Source organism: Pinus tabuliformis, chromosome 7 (assembly GCF_031772625.1).
Source record: "Pinus tabuliformis cultivar Carrire ecotype Pingquan chromosome 7, CPIR1, whole genome shotgun sequence".
NCBI lineage: Eukaryota > Viridiplantae > Streptophyta > Pinopsida > Pinales > Pinaceae > Pinus > Pinus tabuliformis.
Genome location: NC_142293.1, coordinates 1949452668 through 1949473598, shown reverse-complemented (window position 1 = coordinate 1949473598; position 20931 = coordinate 1949452668). Strand labels below are relative to the sequence as shown.

General features: G+C 38.6%; 1 protein-coding gene across 1 annotated transcript in view; it reads right to left on the bottom strand.

Moving 5' to 3' along the window:
- Positions 1-15988, bottom strand: part of LOC149256272 (GPCR-type G protein 2-like) — a 110559-nt gene extending 94571 nt beyond the window's left edge. Inside the window, exon 1 of the mRNA XM_089455291.1 lies at positions 15851-15988. Within this exon, the coding sequence (XP_089311417.1) occupies positions 15851-15988 (138 nt within the window). The remainder of the gene's footprint in view (positions 1-15850) is intronic.
- Positions 15989-20931: the final 4943 nt, after the last annotated feature.

The window sequence follows — 20931 nt, the reverse complement described above, 5'->3', positions numbered from 1 at the left end:
TTGACCAAGCTAGATTGGAGGTCAAATCTGACTCATTTGACCAACTTTGACTTCGATGGTTAGGGTTTGCTATTGCTGTCATAAAATATCAGTTTTGTATATTTGTACTATCTCTCTCTCTCTGCTGAACTATTGAAGATTATGAGAAGAATTGATCAAGGGTTTCCCCACATTGGGGTTTGTCCCTAGCTAGTGCCACATCTTGTGTTCTCTTCTCTTTGCTTGTCTTCTACTGTTTATGTTTATGTTCTATCTGCATTTGTAACGAATAAAATATATAAATAATATAAATATAATGTAAATGATAATAATCATAAATAATAATTAGTTTAGTAATTAGGTTGAAGAGGCATCTCTAAATGAGACATGACTCTTCATGAAGAGATGCTTGGTATATAAGCAAGCCTCTCGTTCTCATTTGTAATTCATCATCATTCATTCTTATTCATTTTAATATATAATATTTATATCTTAAATGGATATCTTGACATTCCAAGTTTTCTGGAGTAATTAATTTTTAGAAGGAACTTTGTTCGCTTCATTTGGTATCAGAGCAGTTCAGTCTTCTAGGTTGCTTAACCGGTGCACAGAGCTCATTCTCCGATCCAGGTCCTTGGCTATCGAAATTCGTCAACCTTGTTGGCGTACAATTGAAGCATTTTGCTCAGAAATTGGGAGTTTCTCCTTTTCTCCGTTTTTCTAGGCATTTGGCCATAAAAATAAAATAAAATAAAATAACCAAAAAAAATAAAAATACAAGTAAATAAATTAAAAAAAGAAGAAGAAAAAAAAGTAAAAGAAAAAACAAAACGGATAGAAAATCTCACACCAAGTATATTTAAAACTTTTTACGTGGAGAAGCTCGTGGTTTTAAAACCAACCCATGGTAATTGCCCATGGTATTTTAAAAAGTTAAAAAAAAACAAAACAAAACAAAAAACAAAAAACAAAAGGAATACGTTTTACTTTTTACGTGGAGAACATTTTAACGGAGGTTTTAAAAACAACCCATGGTAATAGCCCATGGTATTTTAACATCTATGTCATATGAAAAGACGTGACCTTTATATTTATTAAGTGGGGTGACATTAAAAATTTATCAAGGAAGTAATTAAGTATATAAAAAAAGGGACCAATTTATTAGTAAAAAAAAGAAGGGAAACTATTATTATTATCAGATAATAAAGTTATTTTGAAAAGGGGTCTTAATATAAAGATATACATACATATATAGAGGCAACAATATAAAGGAGTATTATTTTAATAAAAGGGTATTCAAGTTTTTAACAATCCACATTAAAGGAGAATATTTGAAAAAGATATATAAAAAATAAAGGAATTACTAAATAAAAAAAATTCCAAGTTCATCTTAACAAAGTAAAATGGAGTCAATCATTGACAATAAAGAAATTGAGTGTAGTCCAAAAATGAGAGATGAAAGGTTCCCTGAAACCTTTGGTAAATATGTTGATACATTATTTCAAATCAAAGGATCGCTCGCAGGTAGAGACATCATAATCTCTATTTGTCCTGCTGAAACAAGTAATTATGTTAGTCCTAAATGTGCTAACCAATTGGTGATTCCAGAATCAAATATAGTTGAAACAAATATTTTTGGCAAACAATACGATATAAGCAATTTACACCTAAATATTGGAGATTATACTTTTACCTCAAAATTCACCGTGAAAACCTTACATTTTGACGATAGTGACATTGATAGTGACATTGTTTTGGGGTTACCTTGGAAGGAAACTCTAGGTTCCTTTATTCTAAATACAAAGAAGAAGTTTTTAACATTTTCTTACAAGAAGAAGAAAATAACGCTCCAAGATTTTACACTAAAAACAAATTCAGTAACACCAAAAGATATCTCAGATATTTCAAAACTAATGTCTCAAGAAGGTAAAAAGGTATTACAAAATATGCAAAAAGAAAGTGACAAAATCAACGTTGACAAAAATGAAGAAGTTTCTCGATTTAAAAACCATAGCGAAAAATTACTGTCGCAAATTAAGAAACTTAAGAAGGATAAGAAGTCATTAGAAAACAAGGTACAACAACTTATTGAGAAAGAAGCATCAAATGTAGGAATTCAAGCTGATGACAAAACAACACATACCGATCAAGTGAATGTGACAACTCAAGAAGACAAGTCAGTTAAAGAAACGACACACTTGGATGTTGCAGTTCAGACAATGAACATTCCAAGTGAATGTTCCATAACCATCTCAACAACATCTTTGCCAGAAGAAAATATAAAAATTGGCACATGCCCAGTAAGGAGAAACCAAACCAAAAGGTTCCACATCGACATTCGAATCATGAGAACAGACGAATCAACCATGCTACATATTTGAACCAATCAGAACCAAGACAACAAATTAATGTTTCAAAGAATAATGACATAACATCAATTCCGTCTTATGCTGATAAGTCGTTACAAAATTTTAGTGATCAGAATGCTATACAAAAGATTAATCTGGGATGGTCTGATCCCTTCAAAATGCGAAAATTTTGTTTGTCACTAAGAAGATCATATCAACTTGTATCGACGAGGATGACTATTCCAAAACAGAAAGACTTTCGAAGCCAAAAAACAGATCAAGCCTTTTTCATCGACAAGCTTTGAGGACAAAGCTTTTTGAGGAAGGAGGCAATGTAACGAATAAAATATATAAATAATATAAATATAATGTAAATGATAATAATCATAAATAATAATTAGTTAAGTAGTAATTAGGTTGAAGAGACATGTCTAAATGAGACATGACTCTTCATAAAGAGACACTTGCTTGGTATATAAGCAAGCCTCTCATTCTCATTTGTAATTCATCATCATTCATTCTTATTCATTTTAATATATAATATTTATATCCTAAATGGATATCTTGACATTCCAAGTTTTCTGGAGTAATTAATTTTTAGAAGGAACTTTGTTCGCTTTAGTGTTTTACTATCATGCTGATGTGATTGCTAAACTGGAAATTGGTATTGGGCTAATAAGAAATTGAAGTAAATTGCTCTTAAGCATAAAACATAACAAAATTAACATGGTATCAGAGGTGAGGTGAAGACAAATCCCAAGCAAGAGTGAAATAGCAATCTACGAAGATAGTTGGAAAGGACAAAAGGCTCAATGGGTTCCTCATCCCACTTCCCGGCTGAAGACAAGCTCCGTGAAAAGTCTGACTATCACGGATGGAAAATGTCTCTTGATCTAGCATTGGAAGAACAAGAAGTGATGGATTCTGTGAAGGGTAAAATCCCTGAGCCTCCATCAAATGCACCAGCTACTACAAAGAACAAGTACACCAAGGCTGAAGTCAAAGCGAAGAAGATTATCAGAGATTCCATTGACAAGCGTTTGGTGGCCTACATCTCCGATTTGAACACCTCCAAGGAGATCTACGACAGATTGGTAAGCATGTTCAAGGTTAGTGATGCAAATCAAATTTTGTTCCTCAAAAATAAGTTGAAGGATATTAAGAAGGGCAAGGACGAGGATATTCAATCCTACTTCTTAAGGATCACTGAGATCAAGAATGATCTTCTATCGATTGGAGAAGTCATTCCTGACAGGGAACTTACTATCACTACCCTTGGAGGGCTCCCACCTAAGTGGTATATATTTAGAACCACTATTCTCAATAATGATCAAATTCTGGGATTTGAAGAATTGATGTCAAGATGCATTCAAGAAGAAACAAGAATGGTGGAGCAAGAAATGCCTTCTAATAGAGGCAACCCCATTGCTTTCTCCACTCATGCCAAAAGGAGAAATAATGCAGGATCTAAAAGTCATTTCAATGGAAAACCCGGATTTAAGGGTGGAAGGAAGGGCAGATCCTTTGTTTGCAATACGTTTGGCCACTATGTGAGGGAGTGTCCAAATAGAAAGGACACATCACATGATGATGATCACAATCACTGCGGGCGCAACTTCAACATCAACAATCAAAGGAATGGCAGGTTCAATGGCAAAGGAAAAAGGAATGCGGGACATCATGAAAATGGTCAACCCTCCAAGAAAGCAAGGAACTCCAGGTATGAAGAATAAATTGTTGTTAACAATAAGCAAAATGAGTATTATCTTATATCGGCCCTCTCCACTACCTATCCTCCGGACACTTTGGGGAATTGGCTTATTGAGAGTGGTGCCTCAAGGCACTTCACCGAATACAAGGAAGCTCTCTCTAATTTGATAGAGGAGACAAACTTGGAGATTATTCTTGGAGACAATGCCACCTATCCCGTAAAGGGTGTAGGGAATGTTACCCTTCAATTGAATCAGGGTAACACGATTCATTTACAAGAAGTTCTATATGTACCTAATCTCAAGAAGAAGCTAGTGTCCATTCCAGCAATGGAGGACAAAGGTTACAAGGTGGCATTCATCGATGGAAAGGTACGTGTTTGGAAAAGGAATTTTAAAGATACTTTTACTCTTGGGTTTCGGGATGACACTTTGTATCAAGTTGGAGAAAGTCCATTGGGGGTCATGTCTTGCGACACATCTCTACAATCTGAACTATGGCACCAGAGGTTTGCCCACCTTCATTATAAGGCCCTACCCGATGTGAGATAGATGGTGACAAGGATGCCCGAGTTCAAAGTAGAGCATGAAGATATATGTCCCGGATGTGCTGAGGGAAAAATTACAAGGGGACCATTCCCCTTTAGTAATAGCAAGACCACAGATATATTGCAGTTGGTCCACTCTGACATATCTGGTATGATGCCCGTAAACTCTTTGGGAGGATATTTATATTATCTCACTTTTACAGATGATTATTCTCACAAGACTTGGATCTACTTCTTGAAAAAAAAGGATGAAGTGTTCACCTGGTTCTGTCACTTCAAAGCCATCATCAAAAATCAATCCGAGAAGAGAATCAAGATATTGAGGACTAATAATGGGACCGAGTATGAATTTAATGAATTCCATGACTATTGCAGAGAGGTTGGCATTAAGAGGGAGACCACAATACCATACACTCTTGAGCAGAATTGTGTGGCTGAACGGAAGAACCGTACTATTATGCAAGTTGTCCGTGCCAAGTTTCTATGGGCCGAAGCTGCGAATACCGCCGTGTATGTTCAAAACCGATGCCCTCATCAAGCATTGGACTCCAAGACTCTCGAAGAAATGTTCACTGGTAAGAAACCCGATGTCTCTCATTTTAGAATTTTTGGGAGTCTCGTATACTTTCATGTGCCAAAAGAGAAAATAAGCAAATTGGTTCCATCTGGAAAGAAATGAATCTTTGTGGGCTATAGTGAAAATTCTAAGGGCTATAGAATTTATGTGGCTAGTCAAAGGGAAGTTGAGATAAGTCATGATGTCACCTTTGACAAAGATATGGCTCTTAGCAAGGTTGACAACCTTCCTATACCAAGGAAGGATAAAGAAGCTGACACTGGAAAGCAGGGTGAAAAGAAAAATGAAACGATGGACGAACCTATGGATCCTATTGATCCTCCTCCTCAAGAGCCCTCCTCCAAGAAGAGGCCCTCATGGCTTAGGGAGACTCTCGAAGATGCCGAGAGACATATTGCACCAAGAGGGACTTTCCGTGAAAGCAAGAAGCCGACCAGGTATCAGGGATACTTGACCATTATGAGCACTATCATTCAAAATGAGCCTACATCATTCGAAGAAGTCGTGAAGCATCAAGTATGGAAGGATGCTATGAATGAAGAATACGAGTCCATTATGAAGAATGATGTCTGGGATGTGGTCCCTAGACCCCATGACAAATCGGTTGTCACCTCTAAATGGCTTTACAAAATCAAGCATGGAGCTGATGGGAGTGCAAAAAAGTACAAGGCTCGCTTTGTTGCTCGAGGCTTCTCTCAAAAGGAAGGTGTAGATTACGATGAGATATTTGCACCTGTTGCCCGATACACCACCATCTGCTCGATCATAGCCCTTGTTGCTTTGCAAGGATGGAACCTACATCAGATGGGAGTCTCGTATACTTTCATGTGCCAAACGAGAAAATAAGCAAATTGGTTCCATCTAGAAAGAAATGAATCTTTGTGGGCTATAGTGAAAATTCTAAGGGCTATAGAATTTATGTGGCTAGTCAAAGGGAAGTTGAGATAAGTCATGATGTCACCTTTGACAAAGATATGGCTCTTAGAAAGGTTGACAACCTTCCTATACCAAGGAAGGATAAAGAAGATGACACTGGAAAGAGGGTGAAAAGAAAAATGAAACGATGGACGAACCTATGGATCCTATTGATCCTCCTCCTCAAGAGCCCTCCTCCAAGAAGAGGCCCTCATGGCTTAGGGAGACTCTCGAAGATGCCGAGAGACATATTGCACCAAGAGGGACTTTCCGTGAAAGCAAGAAACCGACCAGGTATCAGGGATACTTGACCATTATGAGCACTATCATTCAAAATGAACCTACATCATTCGAAGAAGTCGTGAAGCATCAAGTATGGAAGGATGCTATGAATGAAGAATACGATTCCATTATGAAGAATGATGTCTAGGATGTAGTCCCTAGACCCCAAGACAAATCGGTTGTCACCTCTAAATGGCTTTACAAAATCAAGCATGGAGCTGATGGGAGTGCAGAAAAGTACAAGGCTCGCTTTGTTGCTCGAGGCTTCTCTCAAAAAGAAGGTGTACATTACGATGAGATATTTGCACCTGTTGCCCGATACACCACCATCTGCTTGATCATAGCCCTTGTTGCTTTGCAAGGATGGAACCTACATCAGATGGGAGTCTCGTATACTTTCATGTGCCAAAAGAGAAAATAAGCAAATTGGTTCCATCTGGAAAGAAATGAATCTTTGTGGGCTATAGTGAAAATTCTAAGGGCTATAGAATTTATGTGGCTAGTCAAAGGGAAGTTGAGATAAGTCATGATGTCACCTTTGACAAAGATATGGCTCTTAGAAAGGTTGACAACCTTCCTATACCAAGGAAGGATAAAGAAGCTGACACTGGAAAGAGGGTGAAAAGAAAAATGAAACGATGGACGAACCTATGGATCCTATTGATCCTCCTCCTCAAGAGCCCTCCTCCAAGAAGAGGCCCTCATGGCTTAGGGAGACTCTCGAAGATGCCGAGAAACATATTGCACCAAGAGGGACTTCCCGAGAAAGCAAGAAACCGACCAGGTATCAGGGATACTTGACCATTATGAGCACTATCATTCAAAATGAGCCTACATCATTCGAAGAAGTCGTGAAGCATCAAGTATGGAAGGATGCTATGAATGAGGAATACGATTCCATTATGAAGAATGATGTCTAGGATGTAGTCCCTAGACCCCAAGACAAATCGGTTGTCACCTCTAAATGGTTTTACAAAATCAAGCATGGAGCAGATGGGAGTGCAGAAAAGTACAAGGCTCGCTTTGTTGCTCAAGGCTTCTCTCAAAAAGAAGGTGTACATTACGATGAGATATTTGCACCTGTTGCCCGATACACCACCATTTGCTTGATCATAGCCCTTGTTGCTTTGCAAGGATGGAACCTACATCAGATGGATGTCAAGACCACTTTCTTGCATGGTTCGATTAAAGAGGAAGTCTATGTGGAACAACCCGAAGGGTTTGAGATTCATGATCGGGAATCTCATGTATGCAGGTTGAAGAAAGCTCTCTATGGGTTGAAGCAAGCACCCCGAGCTTGGTATGAGAGGATCGATAACTATTTGATGAAGCTAGGATTCACTAGGAGTGAAGCCGATCCGAACCTTTACTTTAAGGTTGAAGATGATAGACCTCTCATATTGGTGCTTTATGTGGATGACCTCTTTCTGACTGGTGCGAACCCTCTCATTCACAAATGTAAGAGGGAGTTGGCTTCTGAATTTGAGATGAAGGACCTAGGACTGATGCACTACTTCCTAGGGTTGGAGGTCTGGCAAAAGCTAGGAGAACTTTTCCTCAAGGAAAATATGTTGTGAAGATATTCGAAAGATTTGGGAGGGTGGACTACAAGCCCGTGACTACCCCGATGGAGCTTAACTTTAAGAAGTTATGCGGCAGTGCTACCGGACCCGAATTGGAAAATGCTTCTAAGTATTGTCAACTCATATGAGCACTAATGTTCTTGGTAAACTAATGTCTGGATATATGTTTTGCAGTTAACACGTTGAGCCAATATATGGTTGAGCCTCATCACTCACATTGGATTGGTGCCAAGAATCTTCTGAGATATCTTTGGGGCACAATCACTCATGGACTGAGATACACTGTTGGAGATGTGAGGCTGCATGGTTATTCTGATGTTGATTGGGCAGGCAGTGTGGTGGATCGTAAGAGCACTTTTGGGTGTTGTTTCTCTTTGGGTTCTACTTCGATATCCTGGATGAGCAGGAAGCAGAAGTCAGTTGCTTTGAGCACCACTGAGGCCAAATACATAGCTGCGAGTATGGCCTCTTGTGAAGCTGTCTGGTTGAGGAAGCTCTTCAGTGAGTTGTTTGGACATGTCCTGGATATGACCATGATTCTCTGTTACAACCAGAGTGGGATCCAGTTATCAGAGAATCCTATATTTCACGATCGCTCCAAGCACATCGATATCAGGTACCACTTTATTCGGGATATGGTACAACGAGGAGAAATAAGGCTCCATCACATTGGGACTGATGAGCAGGTCGTCGACATTCTGACAAAGCCCTTGGGAAAGGTCAAATTCTTGACTTTCTGAGAACGACTAGGAGTCGTGGAGAGACCCTCTTATGAGGGTCCTGTATGATATGCAAATTGAGTTCTGGGAGCTCCAGGGGGCTTGGGGTACTTCTTAGAGAGATGAGCAACCATAGGGTTAGTGGTTCAGCCTTCCCCTAGTGGTTTGTTGTGTACACGGTGAGTGGTTCAACCTTCCCCTGGTGGTTTGTTGTGTACAGGGTGAATGGTTCAACCTTCCCCTGTGATACCCCATGGCGACATTTAGGCAAGATGAGTGGTTCATCGTTCTCCTGCTGAGACATCCTACCCATGCAGTCCGGGACTCATGGGAAGTACCTCTCATCTTACCAATGAGTAGGGAAATGAGGATAGGGACCATAGTACTACCGATGGACACATCATGTACTACCGTACTCCCTATGCTAGGATGATATTGATGATCAATTGGCACTAACTTCGGGTCAGTAAGAGTGGTATGACACACTCTCTTTATTGGCACTAACTTCAGGTCAGTAAGAGTGGTATGAGACACTCTATTTTATCTGGGACTGACTTTGGGTCAGTAGAGAATGGTATGATACATTCTCGATCACTTCTTCTTCTTCATAGTTCAGCAGAGCAGAGCAGTGCATTGATGGCAGAGATAGTACCGACTGACAGATGGATTAGCAGATGGAGTTCTCCCTAGTTGAGAGGGAGTGTTAAAATTGGAAACTAGGGCCAAACTCCATATGGGTCACCTTATTTATGGCAACTGATATTTTTCTTGGATTCCTCTCTCCGAGAGGTGTAGGATTGATCTAAAGATCATCCGATTCTGACATGTATATATGGAGATATGAATTTATTTATATTCTTGACAATTTGTCAAGGTCGGCCAACAAGCAAAACAATCATTTTCACCCCCAACTTAACCTCAACGTTGCATATAAAAGGAGACCTCATGGCATTATTTCACCATCTCATCCTCACATCCTTCTCTCTCCTCTCTTGTTTGGGTACGCATATCTGGAGCAGCTTCTCTCACACGTGCGAAAGGAAGGAGACTGTTTTCTGTTTAGGGCTGCGTTGACCGAGTTTGACCGAAGCTGCAGGAAGGCTATTTGGACAGCGTTGACCAACGTTGACTCTTCTTTGAGTGCGGATTGGGTTAGGCTGCCTCTCCTTGGCAGGCCACAGTTTTGGACAGCGTCCTTGACCCTGCGATGACCAGCGTTGACTGTGCTAGCACTGGTCGCAGGCTTGACTGTAGTTGACCAAAGTTTGACTGGGATTTTCAAACTGTTTTCAGTTTATTCTTCTTGCTGTTGGAGGCCGAGTTGATTGAGCTTTGACCAAGCTAGATTGGAGGTCAAATCTGACCTGTTTAACCAGCTTTGACTTCGCTGGTTAGGGTTTGTTGTTGTTGTCATAAAATATAAGTTTTGTATATTTGTACTATCACTCTCTCTCTGTTGAACTATTGAAGATTATAAGAAGAATTGATAAAGGGTTTCCCCACATTAGGGTTTGTCCCTGGCTAGAGCCACATCTGGTGTCCTCTTGTCTTGGCTTGTCTTCGATTGTTTATGTTTATGTTCTATTTGCATTTTACTATCATGCTGATGTGATTGGTAAACTAGAAATTGATATTGGGCTAATAAGAAATTGAAGTAAATTGCTCTTAAGCATAGAACATACCAAAATTGACAATTGTCCTAAGTGCAAAAAGGGCAGTAACAAGGAAGATAGAGAAGAAGTCCATTTCCCGAAGAAGTGGAGGAAGTTGAAAGAGGAAATGCATTAGAAGCAAGAGCTCATGACATCACCATAGGTAAACATGAAGGACAACTGGAAGAAAATCTATGGCAATCAAATATGAAGGATATAGCTCTTGAGAACCTCATTGAAACTTAAGGAAAGGAAGAAGTCCTCCAAGTCCAAGCTCATCATACATCAAAAGGAAACATCTACTGAATGGGGATATGCAAGATCCTCAGAATTCTCTGATGGAATCTTCATTGGAAGGTTCACCAATCTCGAGAGGAAGCAAGTGTTTCATCAGGTACTCCAACTTTTGGAATTCATGGGATGATGGTATGATGACATAAGAGATGAAGCAGATCAAGGGGTTGAAGCTCTTTTCAATCAAGGAAGTTGTTGAAAGAAGCCTAAATAACCTAAAAGGTAAATGTGGTATGTATGCTTGTATTCAATATTATAAATTCATGTTGTATGGTTGGAGGTAACATGGATCACTACTCGATCTTGAGAAGCATGATCAAAGGAAAGGAATCTCCTTCTATGAAAGGTTGCCGAAAGGCATGGGGCCAACTAGATGTCCTCATATGAAGTATGAGGTGGTTGACTACAAATGAGGAACTTTGAATGGAAGCTCCTGGGAATGAAATGTGTGAAGAAAGGAAGGAAGAGATTGTGAGATTTGCAACCATGCTAAAGGAAATCAACATCTGAAAGACCAATAAGATTTGACTAAGAAATTTCTCAAAAAGATATAAAGACCATAATGGAAGTCAGAAAAAGATGGAGACCCTTGACAATGGATATCTTCGGGAGATGTGTCAACATGTATGCAGGATGTTGATACCTACAGGAAGATGTCATGATGAAAGACCATCACAAATGTAAGTCTGATTTAAGTGTTCATTTCTTATTTTGAACAAGTATCTAGATGGCTTATGCAAGGCTACCAAAGGGAAGAACTGTGGATGTCTTCTAAGAGAACCATGTAGAAGGATGCAAGACCCTTGCAAAGAAGAAAGCATGAGAGCAATGGTGACATCATTGACTCATGGATGAAAGTGATGGATGGTATGTGCCCTATGAAGAAGTCCCCAAAAGATGAAGACTCTATGACAAAGAAATTCATGACATCAAAGGAAGGAGTTCTTCAAGAAGCTGGTTGTCCCATCACCTCCACCTAAAGAGTTGTTGTAGGTCCCTACTTAAGCAAAAGCCTGGAAACAACTTTCTCACTTGGAAGAAACTTGAAAATTCCTAAGCCAAGAGAGAGCTTAGATACATTCCTTCTGTAGGAATGGGTACATTCCTTCTTACGAATAGATATGTCCTCCCTAATTGAGAGGGAGAGATAGACACATTATTCTTGTCCTCACTTGGGAAGACAGAATATAGGATTGGGTAATCATTTGGCATCTGATACTCTTTGAGGATGAGATAGGGCATCCAAGATAAGAGGAGTCGTGGAGGACCGATATTCTTTGAGGGCTAAGGAGTCCAAGATAAGAATAGTCCTCATGAAACACACCCTGAGAACCCGGGTGGGGTATGTTTGGAGAGAGACAATGATGAGAGTGTTTATAAATCATTAGTCTCGCCAACCTTGAACTCAGATCTTGTGGAGAGATAGAGTTGTTAGTCAAGGCCTTGTTATAAAACAATGTTGGTTGATATGATGCTATACAAATGGGTTACCAATCTGATTCTTCTTATGAGAAATTCTTCAAATGAAGAATGACCAAGTACCATTATCAAAACCTCCCTCGTTAAGAGGGAGTGTTGAAAAGTGTAACTAGGTTCGGTCTTCATAATGACATGTAATTGTGACTTTTGTAAATGATGTAAAGAAGAAAATAAAATTATTTTGTAATTCTTGCTTCATGGGTTTCATGAGCAAGAGATTTTATTTAGATGGCTCCCATTGAGAGCCTTAGGATTTTTCATTAAAGTCAAAGAGTCAATGTCATGTATGAAGAACCCTTCTTGGGGATATAACAATGTATATGAGTCTATAAAAGTGTCTAGAAGCCCTCCAACGACAAGCACAAGTCCTCCTCTTCAAGTCGGCCTCCAAATGAAGTAAATGGCACATGTCGGCTCACCTATTTGGAGACACAACCCTTCATAAAGACAAGTCGACTTATTTATAGGACAACCACTATAAATAGGCATGTAGAGTCTTCGCATAACCACAATTTAGAAATTCGGATCTCACTCGGAATTTGGATGGGTAGTCATAGTATACAGTTCGGATCTCCACAGTGAAGAAGTTTGGATGTCAAGCAGTGAAGCGAATTTGGATCTCTCTGATATTTTGGGTGACAAAGGGGAGTGAAGTTCAGATACATCTCTGAGATTTTCGAGTGGACTGTGCCAGTGATAAATTCAAATCACAAAAGTTCGAATCTCTGAAGGTCAAGGAATTCGGAACACAGTTGCAGTGACTAAGTACAAAAGGAAGTTCGGATAGGTGATGAAGGAATAGCGAAGAAGTTTAAGGGCTAACCACATGAATAGCAGTTCGGAGGGAAAGTCTCAGTGTCACAGTACAAGATCACAGAGTGGTCAAGGTAAGATGATCTCGGTGATGATGATTAGATCTCAGTAGTGACAATGTTTCAGTGCTAAGAAGATCGAAAGGGAAGATGAGTCGAGAAGAGGAAAAGAGCAAAAGACAGTCAAGAGAATTTGTGTCTTGGTCTTGGAGTGGCAACTAGGGCAAGGGTCTTGGTCTTGGTATTCGTCAATTGGAATCTCTATAAGAAGAATTTGTGCGGGTTTTCCTCTCAAAGAAGTGAGAGGTTTTGGCCCTGGCTGATAGCCTACATTCTGTGTCTCTTGTCTATTTATGTTTATGCATTGGTAACTGTTTGATGAAGAACACTAATAACTTAAGCAACTAGAAGATCCTAATCTAATGAAGTAAAATTCAATCACAAGCAGTTACTAATCAAGAGAAATCACCTAATTCATGATGCCCTAGATTTCTCAACACAAATAAAGGTGGCTTAAGGGGATAAAAGGAAAAGGTACATTCTTCTATGGAGAATCATAGATGAAAGATGGAACAAACAACTCCATAGACCTTTACAAGCAGTTGGCTATTATTTAAATCCAAGGTATGTGTTTTTGGATTTCAATGCTCATTTCTTATAAGTTTTAACTTTTAATTTTTGTCATTCATTACTAATTACAAAATATTCGAAATTGGTTGACTTGATGAATATGCTTTTTTTTTTTGAATTTTGAAGGTACCATTACACTACAAATTTTGAGGCCAATGGGGAGGTATTAGGGGGATTGTATAAATGCATTGAGCGCATGGTCCCAGATTCCAAGACTCAAGTTTAGATTCATAACAAGCCCTTGAATTTTTGTGAGAATGTCGATACCTTTGGAATTTCTATGGTTGTAAGAAATAGAGAAAAGATTCCCCCAGGTAACAATAGTCAAGATTTGCAAATTATTATTTACTCATTTCAGTTTGCAATTGTTGAGTCCAAATTTCAACTTTCAAATTCATTTGCTAATACTTCTTTGCCTTCCACCCGTTTTGTGGCCTATTGGTGGCAACAATTTGGTGGTGAATTCCCTCAATTGCAAAAAATTGCAATTCGAATATTTAGCCAGACATGAACTACTTCAAGGTGTGAACGGAATTGGAGTGTGTTTGAGCATATACACACTAAGAAAAGGAACCATTCGGAGCAAAAGTGGTTGAATGACATGGTTTTTGTTCAGTACAACCTTAGGTTGAGATGCAACCAATTGCTGAACAAAACCACGGAATCAAGCAACATTGTCTTGGTTGACTTTGATCCAACACTAGAATGGGTTGTCGAGAGTCAAGCACCAGCGTTTAACAATGAAGACCTTTCTTGGTTGGACTTGGACCCACCTCCACAGGTTGTAGAGGCAGATATATCAGAAACACAAGTAGCAACTTCAGGGCTAGGGGAATCAAGTCGTAATCACACTGCAGACTTAGATGTTACTCATTCTTCAAATGAGGATGAGGAGGATGATCAGGATGATGGTTCTAATGATGACATTGGCAATTAACACTTGTAGGTTGCAATTTTAGTATTGTAGACTATAGTATCATACTATCATGTTATTTTGGACTATAGAGGCCTTTTAGAGCCTACTTCTTGATGTTTTTTGGTTCAGCGATGTTTTGCACTAAGTGCTATTTTGGTTATATGCACTATTACTTGCTATATAAATGAGAAATTTTGCATATTTGCGTATAAATGGTTTGGATTCATATGGATGCACATTAATATATATGTTTTTCTTTAAAATATGAATATTTTATGTGTTTTTGGTAAACCGGTTTTTTGGTCCAGTTTTTTACCGGTTCCCAGTCCACAAGGTTTTCCAGTTTGATCACTGGTTCGGTTCTGACAACATTGCTTTAAATAGAGATCATGGACCAATTGGTGTTAAGCCACAAATCAATAGCCATTAATATCGAGCAGAATATCAGCCATTGAATCACTCTATGTCTAAAACATATGGTGACAGTCGGATTACAATGCATCTAATGCATACTAAGGAAACACACTTTTACCTAATAGACACATTAGACCAAGTTGAACTTAACTAATTCCTAAGTGTCTAAATATCCTAACAAATCCAATTACTCCCTAGTTCCACACCATAACATATGATGCCACTAAACAATAATTTTGGAATCATATAACTAAAATGAGTTGTGAAGAAGGGTTAAAACAATAACAGATGATGAAGAAAATCTACATCCACAAAACTGAAGGAAATGCCTCTAGACAATAATCTCTGGAGCACTTGTAGACAAAAAAACAGATCCGAAAACCCTAGTTCCACAGCCCTTAAGGCAAATGTCACTTGACAAAAATCTCCAAAAATAGTCGCTAAAAAATTTGAAGTCCATCGTATACACCCTTCCACCTCCATTTTCACTTTTGTAAATATAAGATGTATTTTGCAATATATAAATTACAAAAAGAAAAAATTGAAACAAAGATTCTTGACAACACAAATTGAAACCACCTATCCACATTGTTAAATATTTCAGATTTATAGTTTATTCCAGTGTCCTTAGATCTCTGGTATCTACCTATTCTAATCTTAATTTAACAAACTTCCCTTACTTTCCTTCATTATCATGCTATCCCCTACTTGATATTGTTGAATTTGCCAAGTAATGCCAGTAACTAGTTAATTAGTTTGACAACAACCAAGTCAGAAATCCTTCAAGTCATTTTAAAAGTCATTCAGTAGTTTGATATGGAGCAGAAGTGGGAATGAATTTTGAACTCTAACAACAGTCTATTTTTCCATGTTAGTTCTCAAGTAATATCTTATAAAGAGCTTTCAAAATTTTCTATAATTTATGATTAATAGAAGGTCACAGCATAAACTGTGCCCAGCACAAGTAACTTTTGGAAAATACACACGACATACCTTCAGCATTTTGTACACACAATAGACAGAACATGCATAACCCAACAGGTTCTTCACATGCCCTCTCCAAGTCCGAGAATAAGTAGCTGCTTCCTGGTTTCCGAGAATAACATCCAAATATAGAAGCAGGTTTAGCATTGCAATTTGAACATGACTATATTGGAAATTTACAAATATAAATGAAAATCACTTATGAGTAGCGACTCTGCTTTTCTTCCATTAGCAACAGAATATCATATTAAAATCTAGTGTATAAGAGGGAAGACTTGGAATGTCTTCATAAGTTCATCACTATATATATAGAGAGGGAGGGAAGGAGAGAGAGAGAGAGTATTTGTGCTATCCCATGTATTTGAGTCATGCGTTAATGCATAGATGTACAATCATTGACAAAAGAGAAAAGTTGCTAGATGGAACCATATACATTAGATGGAATCATCCCAGGATGCTCCAGGATTTGATTCTCTTTCAATTACTGCTTGTTACCGGACAGAAAAAAAATCGATATCCCTTTCACCCAAGGACTTTCAACTAGCTCAAGGTTTGCAATAGCAAACCCCCACAACTACCACCACTGCAACAAAGAGGCCTTTTCAAAAGGCACAGCATTATTCTGAGTCATTAAAAAACCAATTAAAACTTTCCTTACCCTTACCCTAGCCTCTACGTACTCCACCCCGTCCACATTGTATATGACTATTTAGTATTGCTAGTTCCTTCAAAATGCTCTCAATTGGCACATTCTGAGTTGCCTCAACCATCTGGGTCTCAGCATCCACAGACAAACTAGCAACCAAATCACTCTATGCAATTGGAGAATCTGGTATTTTTTTAAATATAAAGCCAATCATTCTATTGCAAATTATGATTTGGGTCTGCCACCCCTTCAAATTTTGCAGTCAATGGCAACACAACATTTAGACCAGAGAAAATTAGATCTACAGAATTCAAAGGAAAATACCCCAGTGGAGAATGTTCCAGAGAACGAGTTCCCCTTACATTCACATGATCCTCTTCTTCAATGGCCTGGACTAGTGATCTCCCTCTAGCTACAGAAGAGTCCAATCCTCTCTTAGAAGAAGTAATCTAGCCATGGCAACAAGAAACCGTGCGACTGTATCGCCCCTATCCGACCCACATGTGTCTCCCTTCCTTGTGTAGCACCATATGCACATGAGTTCCAGATTCTTCATAAAGGGTTATCCCCCTAGGTGACAAATGATTTTTCCACCTAGATTGAATCTAAGAGTGCTTCTTTATCCATGGTTTCTACTTTTACCCCCTGATCCAACTAAATTGGTAAATGTTCCTTTGTTATGACTTTTTCTTTCTGTTATGTCATTTTCTCATTTTTTAACTTCTTAATTTGTGTGATCAGGCTTTGATCATGATTCCTTAGGCATGAAATTTCTTCATCTTTCTCTAATCATTCATTGTCAAATTTTTTTTACGATCTTGAATTTATTGTTGTATCACTGCATCATTTTGTTCATATTTTTGTTAATTTTCCATTGTTCCATGCTTAGCACAATCACTTATTCCAATTCTTTTTCAATTAGCAATCACTTTTTCAATAAATTCAATCTTCCAATGACAAAAAGCAATTGTAGATAGAACAGTAATTCAAATGCAATAGAAGACAGCCAAGTGTGAAAATTTCTGAATCTAACACATCAGAAACTCCTACTGCAATATCTAGTTTACTATCTCCTACTTGTTCTTTACATTAACAAGTTATTCAATAACATAAACATCGAAGTAAACACAATTGCAGCCTTCACAAATATACAGATCAACAACTGAAATCAACTGAGACGACACAAGGGACACCGTTATTTTTGGACAATCATCCCCGGAAAAACCCAATGCGGGAAAACCGGTGCAGCATTTATGAAAGTTTTATTATTAAGCAGATTTATGAATACAACTAGGGTGCCAGAAATGGCTCACCCTTCAGAGCATATCCTTGGCAGTAGTGCCTCTCTCCGGAAACAGATATTCCGTCAAATTAGCACCCGGTGTATCAACCCCACAGTGACTCTGATTGTTCCTTGTGTTGGACAGCAAAAGTTGCTCCAAGCACTCCTCTAGAACTGCATCACCCTCTCTCGACTAATCTGTTCTCAGTCTGTCCCACAAAATCTCCTCAGCGCGGCCTCTTTAGCACAGCGTCAGCCTCTACAACCTTCTGCGTCATCTTCTGTGGCTTTTTCTGTCAGCCTCTACATCTGCCTCTACGGCTTCTGCGTCCTCTGTGCTGGCCTCCTTAGCCTCTGCGTTAGCCCTCCTAGGCTCTACGTTGCCTCGTAGGCCCTTTGTTGCCTCTTTGATATGTATTCTTCAACCTTGGAGCTTTTGCGTCCTCTACGCTGGCCTCCTTAGCCTCTGTGTAAGCCCTCCTAGGCTCTACGCTGCCTCTAAGGCCTTTTGTTGCCTCTCTGATATGTATTGTTCAACCTTGGATCGAAATCCCTCGCTGAACTGCCCCTCATTGCGACTGATCTCTAACTCGATTTCCTCAGCAAACCCAGCCCCATAAAATCGAATTATTGATCTCTCTTGGTGTATCTCCAACTAACCCTCAAGCCTCCTCTTATCCTTTTCCTATTGACGATTCAACGGTCGTGATTAAGTCCCTAATCAAAGGCTAAGATTAGATTTGGCTTGATCCTCGTTATTTAGAACTTTATCACCCATATTATATTAATACACATTAATATTTGAATTTTCCTAAGTTTAGACTTAGGAAACCCATTAAAAGTATTAATTATTTCAATATCTCTTCATCCAGGTGGAATTTCTCCAAACAATTTCTAGGTCTTGGATATCTCATGTGCCTTAGCCTCTCCACCATATTTTATGGCTAGAGCACATCCGATGCTACCCAAAATCAACACTCCCTCTTAGCGAGGAATGTGCTCTAGCAATGCTTCACCATAGAAGAATCACACTGATCTTCCGCATCGGTCCTCTATGTTGATGCTTGGCCTGCTGCCCCACATCCACTGCACTACTACTTCCTGTACTGCTGCCCATGAAACTGCCACTGCCACTGCTACATTTTTGCTGTAGCTCCCTCTCAAAATGTTGCCTCATGTTGCCCATAGCACTTCCACTACTAACTACTACACTGCAACTCAGTTACCAAGAAGTAAGTAACTGACTTCACCCAAACACTGACATCCTGGTCAGCCTGGAAGACTCGTGATGTTGAAGCTACCTTTGCTACTATCCTGTGCTCCCTCTGCTGCTGCAAACACCTTTGTGCCTCTTGCACTGCTACAACCTCTACTACCCTGCTACAGACTTCTGCACTCTAGACTTGCCTTGTCACTCCATCACACCTTGCTCCACCCAAGACCTGTCATCATGCTACTGTCGTTAAAGGATCCTGTAGCCGGATATGATCCAAGAGTTTGGGCCCCTCAAGGATCCTGCCCCTGCATGTAGTCCTCTCAACTACAACTCTATGTCTCCCCACCTCTTCTCTAGAGGCGCATGAGAAACTCATGGCACAATCATCATCATTCTCGATAAATATACACCGTTCAAAAAAAAAAATGGGTGGATGAAGGACGTTTACAGCAGATAGAAAAAACCACGGAAAACATGCATCAATGGAATGGTTCAATGTTGACAATGTCAATGGTCGATTTCAATAAAAGATTGATTGAAGTGGAGAATAAGGTTACTAGCCACACCGATGAGGTCAATAAAAAATTAACTGATTTCCAGAACAAGTTTAATGGGCACGCTGACGATATGAAGAGGCTTCAGGATACGACAAATCGAATAGAAATACAGATGGAGCAGCGCCATATCCAATCAGAAGTGAATCAAAACGAGACCTTAACATTGTTGAACCTCGTGTGTAAAAAGATAAATATTATACCCGAACAACTACTACAAGAAGATGAAGGAAATCAAGAGCACAACTCATCAGACTCAACAAAATCAACAAACTCTCAAGAAAAAGTTGAATCCCCAAAAAAATCAGCAACGCCCCACCAAGAAAATAGTAAAGCGACTTTTTCAAATAAGCAACTCTAGGATACATTTACCAATCAACATCCTTTTTTCGCTCAACCATTAGCAACATATCAAAAAAGGGCAAAAGTCGAGATGCCTAAATTTGATGGAAACGAAAAATACAGTGTTGCATGGATAAATAAAGCAGAAGAATACTTCGAGATTTATGACATCAACGATGATGACGAAAGGCTTAGGCACGCATCCATGAAAATGGAAGGAGAAGCATATAATTGGTATATGTGGTGGAAGAAGACGACAATCGCCATCAGTTGGAGGAAATTTAAAGATGCATTCTTTAAAAGATTCCAAGGTGTAAGGGAAGAAGAGTTTTTTTCATCACTCATCAAATTACGACAAAAAGGAAGTGTGGATGAGTACACTCAAGAATGGGAAACCTTAGTGACACGAGTACCTGGGTTATCAGAGTCTCGTCTAGTTCAATCCTACATCTCCGGACTTAAAGCTCATTTACAAGTAGAACTTGACCTTCATGAAATTAGTATATAATAAAATAATAATAAGTTTTATATATTATTATTATTTTATTATATACTAATTTTATTTATCTATTAAGGAATATATATTATTATTATTATTTTATTTTTTTGTCATAACTAATTTTTATATATTGTTAGTATTGGTAATTTATCTATTTATTAACGGGTATATATCAGTATTATTATCATTGTTATTTTCTTATTGTTATTTACTTTATTATTTCTTTCATAACTAATTTATATATATTATTATTATTTTTATTTTTATTTATTTATCTAGCGAATATATATTATTATTATTTATTTCTTTGCTGATTTGTATTATTATTATTTATTTTATTTAGTTACATTTACCTTATTTATAAATAAGTTAGGTCTTCAACTTGTCCTGACAATGAGCCACACTTGCTGGCTCGAAACGCGTCGACAAAGGTCTTTCTATATGTGATTTACACCGAAGCTCTTCTTATAACTATTATGGATCACAGAAGTCTCAATTCAACAAGCAAAAACTGCTGAAAAGAAATTTGAACAAATATTTTGGTCAAAATC